Source organism: Eublepharis macularius, chromosome 6 (genome assembly GCF_028583425.1).
Source record: "Eublepharis macularius isolate TG4126 chromosome 6, MPM_Emac_v1.0, whole genome shotgun sequence".
NCBI classification, from domain to species: Eukaryota; Metazoa; Chordata; class Lepidosauria; order Squamata; family Eublepharidae; genus Eublepharis; species Eublepharis macularius.
Genome location: NC_072795.1, coordinates 43,207,102 through 43,224,214, shown reverse-complemented (window position 1 = coordinate 43,224,214; position 17,113 = coordinate 43,207,102). Strand labels below are relative to the sequence as shown.

Genomic DNA, 17,113 nt, shown 5'->3' with positions numbered 1-17,113 from the left:
TCACAGGCTTATTGTGAGGATAAAACAAAGGAGAGGAGAATGTAACGTGCTTTGAGTCCCCACTGGGGAGAAATATGTGATATAAATGAACTAAATAAATAATAAATATATCTGAAGATGCGGGGGGGGGCAGATAAAAGGTAGGTTGATTGGTGGGTGAGAAGGAGAAAAGGAAGCAGGGAAAAGTGAAGCTATAGGAGGTTCCAGGAGACAGAAAAGAAGAAATAGTATGTAGATGTTCCCTACAATTCAACTGGACCTGGCTCAGCTGTCACTGCATTATTCGGCCAGAGTTTTCCCAAGGAGAGGCTGCCATGGGTAGGGTAGGAGGGAAAGCTGACGACAGGGGGACAAATAAAGATAGGCTGGCTGGTGGGTGGGAAGAAGAGAAGGAAGCAGAAAAAGGGGAGAGGCTATGGAGGTTGCCTAGCAAGGGAACGAAGAAACAGAGGGGGAGGGAAAAATGAGATCCTTCCCACCCCCCACCCCCACCCACCCCCACAAGTCCTTGCAGGTTCCCCACTTGGATTCATATATTTTCTGTTCATAAGCATGTACTTTAATGCTTTACAAAGGACATGAAACTCCTGGAAAATTAGGTGAGCTGATAAATAAACATACTGCATTTATAACGGTTGTGCTACAAATATCTTGTTTAGATAAAACCCATCCACCCCTCTCCGTCTCCCACACATCCCATCTGTCTATGTCTTGCACGTCTCTCAAGTTGTTTCTTTCTCCCATATACACACTAACTCATCTCTGTCACTGTTACTCTCTCACACACAAACTCACTCTGGGGGAAAAATCCTAATCAGATCTACTCAGAAGTAAGTCCTGTTTTATTCGGTAGGGCTTTCTTGCAGGACAGTGTTCTTAAGACTGCAACAACCATCATCACGCCTTTTTCTGTCAGGCTGCCCCTTCCCTTCTCTCTCACATGTTACATACATCTGGATTTCTCAATCCCTTTCTCCTCCTAAGCCAATTCACACTCTTTACATGATGAGGTTTCTTCCTCACAAGCAGGAAACAATATAAAATATAGAGTAATCAAGGAAAAGTTCTATCAATTGAAAAAAAAAACCTCATGGGTAAATTAGTATGCATAGTTACCTTTGATTCTTATTCTAAATGCATCACCTTTATCTCCCTTTTCTCCACTGAATCCAGAGGAACCTGGTAGTCCCTTAAAATTTTAAAAATAAATAGGTTACAAGCAGGGACTTGCGATGAATTTGCAGGGAGAGGGCATTCCCTTCCCCCCCATTTTATTTTCTTCCCACCCCTTCTCTCCCAGTAGGTGCTTCTGTCTCTTTCTCTCTCCCCACCCCTTTTCACTTACAGTATGCCTCACTTGCCCTTTCTCTTGTTTCTCTCTCTAGCCATTGGGTCAAGTAAATACCAGGCAGGCTGCCCTCCCCACCGTTGTGCCCGCCTGCCCAGCCACGCCCCTCTCCACTACTGTGGCCACTTAGCTGCATGCCCTCCAATGGCTCATGTAGTGGGGTTTGCAGTGGATGGGGGGGACGTTAAAAGTGTAGGGAAAGCTCCTGCTCCGCTTCGCTCAACCAATACAGTAGCAGAAGTAGTAGCCAGTTTGGAGGGTGTTGGCAGCAGATGTTCTCTCTTCTCCTCTCTCACTCGTGGAAAGCATCCCTTGTCTCAATGTGGCCTCAATCCATTAAGTATCCTCAGACAGGGCCATACTGACTATTATATTTATATTTATAGTTACTAATGAATTACTCTTAAGAATCCATCATCTCTGACAGCATCTATATGCAAACAGTGAACCTAAAATATCTGGTGCTATGTCCTTTCCCAGCTAACAGGTGCCCTGTGTTGTCACTGATGACTACATACATCATCCAAATACTCTGATTTCTGGCAATAGCCTTTCATGGAGACATTAAACTATGCCTAATTATGTGATCTTTTGAAATAACAGTATACCAAAGCATATTCCAATTTATATTTCTAAAACCTGAGAAAATGATCTTGTATTCTCAGGAAGCAAACCAACAATATAAAAAAATCATGGCCATCATCTTGGAAAGTCATAAAATGACATATTGGCTGGAGTTACTCACTAAGAGACCTGGTTGTCCAACTGCACCAGGTAAACCTGGGTCACCCTTTTCTCCATATTTTCCAGGTGACCCGACTTCTCCTTTTCTTCCAGGATTACCAGGTAGACCTGGTTTTCCTGGTAGTCCACAGGGACCAGGACCACATGAACAATTGCCTGGACTACCTAGAGGAGCACAAAGAAAAAAAAGCTCTGAACCAATTATATAATACAAAGTACTAAGCAAAATAATAATTAATGCCCATTTAAGAATATTATAGTGCCATCTTAAGCAGAGTTACACTCTTCAAAGTCCACTGCAGTCGACGGCCTTAGAAGAAAGGCACGTTTAGGATTCAATTGTTAATTATTAAATTACATACATGTGAGTTATCTGCTTTCTAAAGGATCCCTACTTGCCTTTTGCTCCTTTTTCACCTGCTTTCCCTGATGGGCCCCTTTGGCCTTTAGCTCCTGGTTGTCCGGGGGACCCTCTCCCACTGCAAGCAACACCTTGATTACAAATAAAGACACAGTTTTTCAATTTAAATTGGTTTACCTTTCTGTCTTTTCAAAATGTTCAAACTAACAGTCTCATTCTCCAGGAAAGACCACAATGTAAGCATTATTAATTGGTAGTGTACTCTAGTACAAAGGACCTGGCCCAATTTAGCACTCAAGTGTTAGAAAGAACTAAAGTCCACTTTAGTATTTCCCAGTAAAAGTTCTTAGTCCAGAGTGATCTAATTTGGGCTATGAAATTTTCTGCCAAAAAACCCAGCTCAATGAGACCACTAAGACCGCCGCCTCTTACATACCTCTTTCATAACCTCTTCTTATTTGTAAATTTCCCCAGCGACTCAGAATTCATCCCTTCTGACCAATTAGGAAACAGATCACTTGGATCCCCTACTCTTTCTCCAGACTCAAGAATCATTTGATTTCATTCACACCTCTGGCCCTGTAACTGGAGTCAGAGTTTGTCCCCAAGCTTAACAGGCTTCTGGGGTATTTGTGCCACACTTTTGTCACGTACACTGACTGTTGTGCCTTGCTATGGTCTGTTTTGATTTGGAAGTTCCTTTGTTTTACTTTGGTACGTTGGTGAGAGATCAGTTTTTTGTAGTTATGATGCATATAAGCTTCCATGCTGCTGCCCCCTTTGGATTTATCTTGTGGATTATTGGCTACCTAGAAGCATAGAATCCCTGCTTGGATAGGTATCTATGAGCCCCTGCTTCTCTCTCTTGCATCCATTAAGAGAATGACAGGATCGGAAATGAAACTACACAATCTATGAGTCTAATTCTTTCATGCATCTTCAAAACTTGGTCTCTGTTCTTCAAAGTAAAGGACAATGAGGAGAATACACTATCCAGAACAGAAGTTGTGGAGCAGCTACTTTCCCCAGAGAACAAGTTGCAGTCATGAGAGTAAGCGGGAGGCAAAAAAAGAGGAAAGCATCCTCTTCCAGCCTACTTGTTCTTTGCTGGAAATTGTGACATCCGGGGTGTATGGTGACATTTGGGGTGCATGGTGGAGACAGAATGCCCAATTCAGCCTTAATTTACTAATTATACAATAATTTGATTAAATGGTGCTATTTCTACTGAAATGGGAAGGGGGCATGGCTCAGTGGTACAGCATCTGCTTTGTATGCAGAAGGTCACAGGTTCAATCCCTGGCATCTCCAACTAAAAGAATCAAGTAGAAAGTGATTTGAAAGACCTCTAACTGAGACCCTGACAGCCACTGACAGTGAGACATATTGACCTTGACAGACCATTTGTCAGACTGTGTATAAGGCAGTTTCATGCATACTGATTATTTTTAAAAAATGGCCCTGCTGTAGCATAGTGCTTAAGTGGTTGGGACATGAATCAGCACTGAGTTGGTTCAGCTCCCATGATTGCCATGAGCTCTGCGGGTGGCCTTGGGGGGCCAATCCCCTCAGCCCCAGCTCCCCAGCTGTATTGTGGGGATAATAACAACACTGAATTTTTCACCACTCTGAGTGGAGCACTCATCTCTCTAGAAGGGCAGTACATAAGCGTATTGTTGTTGTTATTATTACAGAATCCATGTGAACAATATGGAGAATAAGCACAATTGCCCTCTGATTATTCAAAATGTATTATATTCAGATGCAGTGTTGCAGAATAAACAGTACAGGAAATAACTTTAAGTTTTTACTAATGTCATCATCAATACCCTGTTAATATTAACAACTGCTATTCTCATGCAATGCTTAGAGGTAATTTATTTGATTTACCTGGTGGCCCAGGCAAACCCTGGCGTCCTGGTGGTCCTGATAAACCTGGTAATCCCGGAGATCCTGGTCTTCCTGGAGCAGTTTCAGATACAGCAGGGAGACCAGGTTCACCACGAGCGCCTTGAGGACCTGGTATTCCCAAACTACCTTTGGAACCTGGGAGACCTATTGAAAAAAGAAAGAAAACACTATGGAAACCCATACCCACAGTGTTCTCTGTGGAGCCCCACACCGGATAGAATAACTTAACGAATGAGATTAGGAAGCCTCCTATACTATTATCATTCCACCAGTGTGTAAAACAGAACTTTTTAGAAGGGCACTTTTATAAAGGGAACCAAATGTAGTTTTTAATTTATGGTAATCATAAATGGTTTTTAATTGTACTGATTATTAGTCTTTTTTGTAATTCACCTTGAGTCTTTGTGAGAAATTAGGAATATAAAAGAAAGAATAAACAAATTACTTAATGCTAAAGAGGAAGATTTCTGGTATTGCCTGGGCTATCCAGGTCAGGGCACTCTTATAAATACTACTGTAAGATTCTTACTAGCTCCAGGTTCCCCAGGCCTTCCATCTATGCCTGTTGGACCTGGCAATCCAATGTCACCAACATCTCCACAAGATCCAGGGTCTCCAGGATCTCCTTGAATACCTATAGAAGACCATTGAAAATAAGTTGCTTTTAAAATAATGTGATGCTATTGTGATTTATATTAAATGAATATAAAATAATTTAATATTAGTTATACCTTTTATTCCAACAAGTGGTGGTGTTGGAGGCCCTGGTGGACCTGGCTGCCCCTTTTCTCCAAGGTCCCCCTGTTGCAAAGCAATAATAGTACATTACACACATTAGATTAGTACATTACATGCATAGTTGCTGAAGAAAAATAGTAAGTCTGATAATTAATTATACTGGAATTATTTTGAAATAACTACTCTTGTGCTGGCAAGGAATAGTTTATATTCCACATAAATTTGATATAAATATTAGAAGTCCATTTTATTTGGGAGCTTACCTTTATGCCTGGAAAGCCAGATTGTCCAGGAAATCCAGAAATTCCTGGTTTACCCTGAAAAACCAATATTTTTATTATTATGTGTTAGACATCTCTCCATCCCCATACCAGAGAATGCTTATTTTTTAAAAAGTAGGCGATGCACACTCTGCTAAACCATGTGTATGTTTTATTATTGTTATTATTTGTTTCTTGTAGTTTTAAAAATTAATTTTAATTAATTAATTAATTAATTAGACTTGTTCATTATAATGTCATTCTCCAATTTAATGGACATTATACTAGAAAAGGGGATCATATAAAATAATAAAAATGAGGGAGAATCAAGTTGGTTCATCAGGCAATGTACACATGTATCAACTTAAGCCCTGTCTGACAAAATTTGCTGGTTAGGAGTCAGTTTATAACCATAATGTAAGTTCTCAGACAACTTACATTATTCATTTAATAAATAATATGCATTCAAGTACATTAATGTATTTGAATGGGTAAAAGAAGCTTTCACTATCAAAAATGTAAATGATCACTATGAAAAGACAAAAGAACTCATCAGCAGTGAAATTAACTTCCATAACAATGCAAGATGTTTGTACTATGAACATAATATCTATATATATAATATATATCTCCAAGTTTGTTTCAGCAATTAATCATAGGTAGTGTCATTTTTATATGTTCTACCTTGTTTCCTGGAAAACCTGTTGATCCATAAGAACCAGGACTCCCCTACAGTAAAGATAAGAGATAGGAAATCACACATAAAATTAACTATTTAGAACACACTGATCTGTAAACAAACTGGAAGTAAATTCCCTTGAAATCAATAATACTCCTCGATACAAATAAAGCTAGTCATAATTAAATGGGATTTACAGGTCAGCCCTAAGAAACCCAATACTAGCACATCAGTGATGTCAGCAGGACACTGACATAGCCGGTTAGAATCCTACACTCAGCAGAGAAAACAAGAGCAAGTATTTGCATTGGAGTCCAGAGCAATACTGCCAACACCTACCAATGTGATGACACCCCCATGACAGCCGGACAGGGAAGTAGCCAAACAAAGCAGGGTGATGCCAGTCTGCCACCTTGACATCATCCTGGTCCACCCACACATAGAACAGAACAGTGTAGGAACAAAGGACGCAAAGCACTCTCTGCTGTTTGTGTGGCATGTTACATTCTTGAGATCTTACATTCTCAGCTGGAGTGGGGTGGGATGGGGTCCTGGATGTTTGTGTCCTGAGATGGAGAACTGTAAGGTTTCTGAACAGAGAATTTTTAGCAGTATACTGCAACAATGTTCTTATCCTTGTCTGTTTGTGCAAAGTAATCTTGATTTATGCAAATGCCTATTCTCCGTGTATATTCTAAGTGTGCCTGTCATGAGGCCAGAGAGAAAAAGCCCCATGCCCTGTCCTGATCCTGACTGGGATTTATATAGTGATCAGAACAGCTGTGATTCTCTGCAGACTTAGTCGATATCCTAAGCTGTGGGATGTCCATGTATGCATGGCAGGAGGCAGGTGGAGGGTATCTGTTTTTTACTGCCATTTAGTTCAGTTGGAGAGTTTACTATCATGGTAGGAGTCTCAGGATACATGGACTCTATCCTCAGGCCCTATGCCACCAGCACACCCAGCTATTTACGGGACACCACTGACTTCCTCAGGAAAATACAGTCCATTGACAACCTACCTGATGACACCATCCTAGCAACCATGGATGTGGAGGCTTTATACACCAATATCCCACATGCGGATGGACTGCAAGCCATACAGAATATTATCCTGGACAAAACCACAGCACACCTAGCCACTGAACTTTGTCAATTCGTACTCACTCACAATTACTTCGAATTTGGTGACAACTTATATCTACAGATTAATGGCACAGCCATGGGCACACGCATGGCACCACAATATGCTAACATATTCATGGCGGACTTGGAACAACGTTTCCTCAGCTCCCATCCACTGGAACCACTACTATACTTAAGATTCCTGGATGACATCTTCATCATTTGGACCCATGGGAAGGAAGCTCTTGAGAGATTTCATCAAGACTTCAATAACTTTCACCCTACTATCAACCTAAGCCTGGACCACTCTACACAAGAGGCTTCACTGCCAGAGAAAGAGAGAAGAGCAGAGTGGTGGGATAGCCCCCATACGTGTCTGTGAATTGAAAGTGTTTATTCTAAAACATCCTTACCCGTATTCCAGGAAAGCCAAGAATCCCCTTTTCACCCTTCTTTCCACTTCCAAGTTCACCCTGTTATTCAAAACACAGCATTTAAAAAGCTGAGAGCCAGAAATACGGCATATAGTATCCTTGTATTCATACAGAATTTCTGGCACATTCCCTCTTAGTAGGTGCCTCCACTGCTTTCTTATACCTCTCAAGTTTAAAAAGTAGGGGATCCATTACAACAGCTCTTTAAAGAGAAACCACCACCCATGTAGGTCCAGTGCTTTTTTCACTGTAAAGAGTCCTCATGAGTCATGACTGATTCCTCAGATTGCTCTTTACTGTAGCCATATACATATTTATTAGTGAGATTGATCTCTGCCAGGGCCGGATCGAGGGGGGGCAGGGGGGTAGTCTGCCCCCAGCGCCGCCAGGGAGGGGGCGCCGGGAGCAGCTGCCAGCTGCCGGAGCGCGCAGGCAGCAGCATGGGCAGCCTCGCAGCCCCCCTGCAGGGCAGGAGAATGGCACGGGCAGCCTCGCAGCCCTCCGTGCTGCCTTTCGTCTGCCCCACGGGACAGGGGGCGGACGGCTTGCTGCGCACCCCCTGTCCTGCAGGGTAGGCAAAGGGCAGGGCGGCCACCCACGCCATTTGCCTGACCCGCAGGAGAGGGGGCAGCCGGCCACCCCATCCTGCGGGGCAGGCACATGGTGCGGGTGGCCTCGCAGCCCCCCACGCTGCCTTTTTCCTGCCCTGCAGGACAGGGGGTGTGCGGCAAACCATCTGCCCCCTGTCCTGCAGGGCAGGCAAAAGGCAGCGCAGGGGGCTGCGAGGCCGCCCGCACCATTCACCTGCGGAGAAGTGAATGGCGCAGGCAGCTTCCCAGCCCGGCACGCTGTCTCCAGCACCCCGCGTGATGACATCACCGAAATGATGTCATCATGCTGTGCCGGCAGCATGTGCGCATGCTGTGTGTGCACACAAGGCCGGACTAGGGTTGCCCCGGGCGCCGGCAACCCTAGATCCGGCCCTGATCTCTGCTAACATAAATTGTGCATTTGACTCTTAACAAATAAACCTAAAAAGAGAAAATGCACTTTTAACCAGGCAAAACTACTTCTCAGCATTTTGGCAAGTCATGAAATAAAAAAGCCAAGCAGACAGAACGAGGAAATCTAATTAGAGATGAAGGGAATTTATGTCATTGATACTTACTTTGGGGCCAGGCAATCCTTTAGAGCCCATCAATCCAGGCATTCCTTTTACACCCTAAATATTAAAACATTTCATTAAACAGTCTTGATTTCTCCATATCTGCTAAACAGTTTCTGGCTGGTGATTTCATTTTAGAGACAGGAAGCATCAAAGGGACCCTTGCCATTCATAATGCTTTTTCTGCAACATTACATTATGCCACCATGATATGTCTGCAGTCATAACAAGTAACAGAATATCACATCTCCTTAGAATATAGGGTTCCAGGATGTAGAAGTTATACACAGCCTTGTAGGATGAAGCTACCATATTTGCTTTGTACAAGATGTGCCGTGATAATACAAGTGCTCGTCTTACAGTATGATGTCTTGGTTACCTACCTGAAAGTACTTTCAAATAAATCCATGGAGAATTCCAAGTAAATTAGATATTAATTCTCAGGTTACCATTATAAATAGATGTTATAATTTATATACCTTTTCTCCCTTTAGTAGACGAGAACTTGGAGTTCCAACCAATAACGGCTGCCCGGGAGATCCCGGAGGTCCCACATCACCCTATTAAATCCAAAAGAACAGTAAACCGAGTGAACAACCCCATGAAATTAGTTGTAGAATTCTAATTCTACATTTGAAGAGCCTTCAATTGATCTCTGTTTACTCCTTCTTATGCTACTATCTCATCTATTCTTCTTCACACATCTGAGCACGTAGCAGAAAGTGCTGACTTATCCACCATTTATAGGGTGGCTGCTATGAAGAACACTGTAAGCCATTTTGGTTCCTCCCCACGCAGTAGAAAAGTGGGGTATAAATCTCAGTTTGTTAACTTTTCCTTGAAGATTAATAGGAGTAAATGAATTCCAAAAGTCTCCTGAATGTGATAAACTTGGACATATATTAGATTCCTGTGGGCGAGCTAATTTTACAGCAAGGCCTGTTCACTTGCCAGGCAAGTATAAATTACTTCCAAAAGTGAGTTCCATGATTTCTAGCTGAAGTGCCACAACACTATTTGTGATTAGACATGGGCACCAACAGGGGAAAAAAAACGAACACGCTGTTCGTAGTTTGTTGCCATCAACGAACATGAACAGACGAACAGTAACGAACATGTCCTGTTAACAAACATGTTCAGTGTTCGTTGTTTGTGGGGGCCAGAATGCCCCCATTGGACTTAGAGAGCCCATATTCACAGAGAGTGATCAGCAGGCTCTCCTCCAGCCATCACCCAAGTTTGGTCAAGATTGCAATACGGATCTTGGACTTATACATTCCCAAATATGACGCCCCCAAGAAATTCCCATTGGATACAATTGGAGCCACCAGTTGACTTTGGCCCCGTGTACAAGTGGTAGACTCGAAGGTAGGCTGCCTCCCCTCTAGGGGGCGGTGTGTGTTGCCATTCTCCTGCAGCACCCCCCATGTGCCCGCCCGCCAGGCCTCAGAGAACTTGATATTTCTGGCATAGGCTAGAAGGAGGGTGATGTTTGCGGCCACCGGGCCTGGCGGGCTTGGGGAAGCGGTGGTGTGCTGCCTTCCCTCTAGGGGGCAGGGTATGTGGCCGCTCACTGGTGGCACCCCCCCTGTGCCCGCCCGCCAGGCCTCCCAGAGGCTACTTTCTGCCTCGGTATAAAGGTATGGTATAGACAGGTTTCTCAATAGACATGTGCATAGCTGTATGGGATAGATATATAGAATAGAGGGATGCGTGGATACATTAACTATCTGTATCTGTATTGGATTGACAGGAGAGACAGATACCGTGTACAGGGATATTGGGGAGACAGGTGGGTTGCATAAATATCTGCGTTATTCCATCATTAGAAAGTTGGAAGGAAAGAACCAAGGGTGGGTAGCCATTAAGAAACAACTGTGAATTCCCTTTTCTTAAAAAAGCATATCTAGAAAAGTTCTCATATTTAACTTCTATATGGAAAAGAAATGGTAATTTAAAGTTAACAACCTCAGTAAACTCACTAAAATAAACATTAACTTTTTTCAGATATCCACTTAATTGTTTTTAATGTATACAGACCATTATTCTTAGTTATTGCTTACCGGCTCTCCTTTTTGTCCTTTTACTCCAACACCTGGATTTCCCTAATACAACATTATTTTTTTAAAAGAAGAGTAAAAGAAAATAAGGTTAGAAATCCTAAAAGCATTCAATATCTGAATCTATTAGCTTTTGGTAGCTTTTGTTTAAAACTTGAAGTTTCTGGAAACTCAGCAAATAGTTGAAGGTAGTACTCTAAAACACAAGGATGAATACTAGTTTAATTGCTATTGTAACCATCATGGGGGAAAAGAATCACTTACCTGTTCACCTGGTAAACCAGGTTGACCAGAAGCACCCTTTAAGAAAAATAAGGAGTCAAATATGAGAATTCAGCCTGAGAAAAATACAGATTTGCAGTCTATTCTTAAATTATACACCCTTCTATTTTTGTTGCCCAGGATTATTGTTAAATCATAGTTTATGTAATTATGTATGTATTGCCTTCTTCTTTGTAGCGAGAGGATCACTGTGTGAGACTGGGACAGATTTTCATTTTCTTTTCCCTTCAGCCTAGATCAGAGCCATAGGAGAACCTTGTAACATGCCCACGAGACTGCTAAGAAGTGGGAGTTTGTGCAAGTGGAAATAAAGTGTCTGAGACTAGTGAGCTGGCAGGTGTTTGTAGTATCAGGGTCTTTAAAAAGAAATTACCAACAAAGTAAAAGAAGAAAGAACAGGACAATGGCTGGGATGATGAGTCTTGCTTTAGCATACATTTGTATAAATGACAATTAATAGCACCAAGGTATTATTCCTTTCTTATTTATGATTTATCCAGTCAAAAGTCCTAGAAATGAAGAGCTAATTATGGTTCATTTCAAACCCTGTAAATGTCCGGTGGGAGGGTCCCACCTGAACTTACTTTGCTGGCTTAAGGACCCAGGACAGACACTGCTGTCCCAGCCAGAGACCAGCACATGACACACTTCAGCTGATCAAATGCCACCAGCACAGATGGCGGAAAAGCAGGGATGGGCCCGAGGGAGGCATGGCTGTACCTAAGCACCCATGCTGGTCAACAGTATACAAGTGGCTCAGCACGTGATAGGCTGGGGTGTTACCAATTTGGCAACAGACCGGGAGGGGGGGCGGCGTTGAGAGGCATGTTAGAGACTGCCAGGGCTTCCTCTGTTCTCCTGTGGGATTCCCAGACTTTGCGGGGGGGGTAGGAATGGTTGCCATGTGGATATAGCCTCCCATGGCCTATTGAAAAAGGGACCAGATACAGGGTCAAGGAAGCGCAGGAGCTTAAGTAACAGCAGCAGTTACAGGAGGAAGGAGAAATCAGGTACTGGCAACTCCCTCCCCTCCCCTTCTAAGGCCTTGTGGGGTCCAAGCCATGAGGCAGTCATTGTTAGGACTGCCAATCCCCCTTCTCTAGCTCCCACTTCACACTGCCTCTTTGAGAGAAAATAATACAAAAAATGGTCAACATAATGTCCTTGTGGGGGAAACCAGGAAGTGATGTAGGAATTGTCAGAAACTTTATGGCTTTACTATTGAGATTCTGCCAATTCCTAAGGAGGTGTGACATCACTTTCAAGTTTTCCCCAGAAGTAACATTTCACCATTGCTGACAGCATTCCCATAGCCAAGTCTGGCAACCCTAGGAGACACAATCTGGAGCTGTGGAACATCACTGAAAGTTACTAGACCAACTATGAGAAAACCAAGTCATGCAGATATTCTCAACTGGTGAAAGCAACAGTATACCACATCTAATTTTATACAACAATTTTATGCATTACTATTTAATGGTTGCTATTGTTGCTTTGTATGCACCAGTTTTAAACTGAAGAGCACAGCGTAGCTATCATATTTGCTTTCTTTGGAATGAGAGGGAACTGAAGACTTATGGTGTCTTTGGAATAGCTGCTTTATTTACAAATGTGCGAATAAAGTACAGGTGAAGTCAAAGTCAAAGAGGCAGTCCCCACAGGGCAGCTGATCTGTACTCCACATTAGATCCCCGGAAAGGGAGATCCTTTATTCCTGGCTGGATCAACCAACTCCAACTCCAAACTTCTCTGTCTGTTCCCAACTCAAACTGTGTTTCTTTATACACACGTACGCATCCTCCAATCAGTTAGAAGAGGTCACTTCCTCCGAGCTTTCCTGGATACTTGAGTAGAGTTTTAGGAGATCATCTCATAGCAATTAATGCTCATAGGAGAATCATCCAGAGCCATTAAGAAATGATAATTTTTAAGGCCCTAAGATGTGTCACTTTAGGCTATACCCCAAGTGATAAACCCATTCAAAGTGTTATGGATATGGTACATGGAATCTGAATGACCAGATGCAGTATTAGGATCAAATCAAGTTAGGATGGCACTGCATTCCACCAGGGATAAGTTTAAGAAGCAGCTGATGCCTGGGTTATCTCCAGTTATACCTATGATATTTTAAGAATTTATTTTTTAAATAAATATAAATAAATAAAGAATTTATGTATGCTAGGAGAATGAATAATTTTACAAAAGGGGCAGAAACTAGATTTATAGACAAAGAAGAAGCTATAATATCCGGGAGGAGATCAGGCAAAAAATGGATGAAAATGTTTGTTTTGTGGTATCAACACCTTTAAAATAAGACTTTTATCCCAACCAAATTCTGGCTGATATTTTTGAACAAAATTTGGCACAATTTACAAGATTAAAATAAATGATGGCAAAAATGTATGCTACATTGATGAATGTAAAATCTAAGGAGCCACTGGAAAGGATTAACTCCCATTTACAATTGGAAAAGAAATACCAAATCAAATCTGGTTGCAAGTTTATAATGATATATTGAACATCTTTAAAATGTGTGAATAAGTGAAACTGATCTAAAACTGATATAGAGATGGTATTACTTTCCAGACAGAATTTTTAAAATGATCAAAACCAGTTATGAATTTTTTATTTTTATTTAGTTATTTTAAAAATGTCTGTGCTGTCTTTTAACCCAACACATATATAATTATATATATAATTATATAAAAACAATAAACACATATAAATACACAAACAGAGTAGGGCTAATAAAAGTTAGTGAGGGAACAGCAAACAAAAAAAAAAGCATCTCATTAGGTGGAGAAAAAGTGAGAAAGGAAACATGGCTGTTAAGAAACTTAATAGTGGCAGCAAGATCACTCCTAGCAAAAAAATGGATGCAGAAGATAACTCCCTTAGTGGAAAATCTATTTAGAAAATGTTGGCTCATCATGCTGATGGATGAAACTACAATTCACAGACAATTAAGAGGAAAAATACTCAAGCAAATTATGTTTATTAAAAGAAGGAAACCTTTTACCGTTTTCTCGAATAAGGTAAAACTATAGGAAAATGTTAAATTAGAAATAATGTCATATGGATTTACATACAGGGCTTCTAGCACGCACATGTGATTGAGAAGAATACTGATTTTCCCTTTCCCTTTTACATGTACAGTACCATGAAAATAATGAATTCTCTTGTAAGATGTGGCTAGATGGATGAATAGGTAGGTGCCCATCACTGAGAAGAGGTTGATGAATTAAATTGCTTGCCTGTGATCCTGGTTGGCCTGGATATCCAGGTGGGCCTCTTGGGCCCCTTCTTCCTCTAGGTCCCTGAAAAGAGATGACACATTTTGCTTCTTAATACCAGCAACATTCCATTTTCCCCAAAAGATGTTACTTCATATTTCATGGAGCTATCTCATCCAACTAAGAGAATCTTCTACTGTTTGGTCTTGGTCCCATTGCTTCTAAGCAGTATTTCAGCCAGATATCAGCAGCAGCTAATATTGTAAATTGATTTCAGGGTCATGTAGTACACAGGTTAACAATCTATTACTGCAAATGATTAAAAAATAAATTGGGAATAATGAGACTAACAATGAAATCCTAAGCAGAGTAACTTCAGTCTTAACCCATTGAAATCAATAGGTTTAGACTGGCATAACTCTGCTTAGGATTTCACTGTAAGGCTATGAAACTGATGTACTAAATCTATTTTGAAGGGAATGTAAGGGCAAAAAATGTTAATAATTTTAAAAAGCGGTGAAGAGTATTTTAGGACTAAAATATGTAAGGAATTGTGGGAGGTTGTGAATAATATGAAAATCTCAATTCACCTAACAAAATCTCCCCCTCCAGAATTCTACAAGATCTCATGTTCTTGAGCAGACTAATTTCCTTTCTCCACTTTGCTTCCTTTATCTGCCTCTCAGAAACTCTCAACATTCCATACCTTCTGGACCACTTTTAGTCCTCATCAGGTCAGGTCTTTGAGGAGGGGGAACTCCTTCTTTTGATTAATAACACAATCATATTGTTCCACATTTCTGGGAGTAGTCGAGCATACAGAATTTTATCTGGTTAGTGTGTGGCCTGGTTTTGCTGATTTTATGAGTGATACAGAGACCAGACACTTCACTATAAGAAACAGTGATTCTGCAGTATTCCATACTTGTACTTGTACTCTGAGGGCCAAGCTACGAATGACACTTGAATGGCAAGTGGATTGAGTGGAGTGCAAGTGGAGAGAAAGTGAACAGGGAGAAATACACTTGTCGTTCAAGTGTCATTTGTCACTTGTAGCTTGGCCCTGAGTCTTTTCCCTGTCATTGATAACAACTCCAGCATTTTCCAAGTAAACCCAATAGCTTTCTTCTTGGGTAAATTTAGTTGTTGCAGAGTAGAGAATTTGCACAGCAGATAAAGAATCACAGACACATGTATTCAGCTTCTAAAATAAATGTTTACTGTCAGGGCTTGTCGCTGCCGCCGCTGGGCGGGGCCCCAGCTGGGCCGGCCCTGGCGTCAGAGGGGTGCCAGGGATACTGCAGGACCCTGCTCTGTGGAAGGAGGGACAGTATACATCACCCAGACCCCTCTCAGTCCACTCACTGGCCTGCTCAACCTGGCCTGCTTACCCTCTGCATCCTCCTTCATCTCCTTCTCCCAGAAGTCTCCTCCAAGCCTCCACTCTCACACTGCTCCTAGCACCTCCTGAGCCAGGCTGCTGTCCTCTAGCCAGGGTGTAGCTCTGGGCTGTAGTGGCTGCTTCTCGTCCTTGGCAGGTAAGGGCTCTGTTTGGGCTGTTGCTGGGTCCTTGTTCCCCCTGCCTTGGCCCTTTGCCTCTGTCCTGCTTAGCCCCCTCTCTTCCCCCTGGAAGGTGGGACTGGCTGGTCTCCCCCTGCTCCCCCCAGCCCTCTGAGGCTTGGGCCTTTCGCCTCTTCCCCCTGGAGTGGGCAGGTTCTGGACCTGGTTGCTGGCTGGGGTGGTAGGGCCACTGCCTCCTGGTTGCCTCCCACTGCTCCCTCCTACCAAGTCTGGGGGCTGGGACCCAGGCCCCGGACATTTACTACATATAGGGTAAAATAATAAACGTTACATTAGAGATAAAAGAAGAGCTAATTTAGTTCCTACATCCTCACATCCTGGAGATAACGGTCTAACTAACTGGAGAACAATGGCGTCCTGAGTAAAGGCAAGAATGTTAATTGCCCCCCCCCCCATAAACCTGGTCAGCCAATAATCAATCCTAGATCTGTTCATTAAGCATGCAACTCCCCTTTACCCTGGCGGGAAGAACAACTCAACATCTAACTGGCCTTATGCTAACTAGCTGCCTCTAACTAAACACAAACAGATTAACTCTTTCATGACTGAAGAGAATGACACTTGTAAAATTCCAACATTTCTTTTATACAGAAGCTAGGCTAATGAGTGGGGAGGGAGGGAGTCACACAGAATAAGGAAGAATGTGACCTTCAAGGAGAAGGAAAAAGGTGCTGTATGAAAGAGGCAAGGGGAGCAGAGGAACTAAGGGCTCATCTAGACATGACACATGTCTCCAGATTCACACCAGGGACACGCTGCCATTTTAAAAAGCGAGTTCTTAGCCAGGAACTCCTTTAAACCACACCATGGGAGCCGAATTCTGGTCAAGGCCACCTTATTATGGGGGAAGAGGGAATCCTGCCTCCCCCATGCTATTTTTCTCCTCAAAATAGCACTGGTGGGGAACAGGTGCCATCTTGGGGAAGAAAAACAATGCAGGGGAGGCAGGATCTCTTCCACTATCCATGCTACGTTCAATAAGGTTTACTGACACCCTATAAAGGTAATAGGGCTATAACAGAATGGTTCAGGAAGGCACTTTATAAAGGGAAAGATACTGCATACAGGTTTATTATCTGTTTGCTGCACATGTTGTCACTGCATTGTTTTCTACTGATATAATACTATTTTCTGTGTTGTATCTGTACTTTGTATCATGTCTAATTATGCTATGATTATTCAGATTTGTGTA

At 42.3% G+C, this 17,113-nt stretch overlaps 1 protein-coding gene across 1 annotated transcript in view; it reads right to left on the bottom strand.

The window, feature by feature from the left end:
* COL4A4 (collagen type IV alpha 4 chain) overlaps nt 1–17,113 on the bottom strand; it is a 126,691-nt gene that overhangs the window by 62,239 nt on the left and 47,339 nt on the right. Inside the window, exons 10-23 of the mRNA XM_054982603.1 lie at nt 14,362–14,424; nt 11,090–11,125; nt 10,829–10,870; nt 9,245–9,325; nt 8,769–8,822; nt 7,580–7,639; nt 6,047–6,091; nt 5,366–5,419; nt 5,096–5,165; nt 4,894–4,998; nt 4,344–4,508; nt 2,488–2,584; nt 2,094–2,253; nt 1,117–1,189 (exon numbers count right to left, since the gene is read on the bottom strand). Coding sequence (XP_054838578.1) covers nt 1,117–1,189; nt 2,094–2,253; nt 2,488–2,584; nt 4,344–4,508; nt 4,894–4,998; nt 5,096–5,165; nt 5,366–5,419; nt 6,047–6,091; nt 7,580–7,639; nt 8,769–8,822; nt 9,245–9,325; nt 10,829–10,870; nt 11,090–11,125; nt 14,362–14,424 — 1,105 coding nt within the window. The remainder of the gene's footprint in view (nt 1–1,116; nt 1,190–2,093; nt 2,254–2,487; nt 2,585–4,343; nt 4,509–4,893; nt 4,999–5,095; nt 5,166–5,365; nt 5,420–6,046; nt 6,092–7,579; nt 7,640–8,768; nt 8,823–9,244; nt 9,326–10,828; nt 10,871–11,089; nt 11,126–14,361; nt 14,425–17,113) is intronic.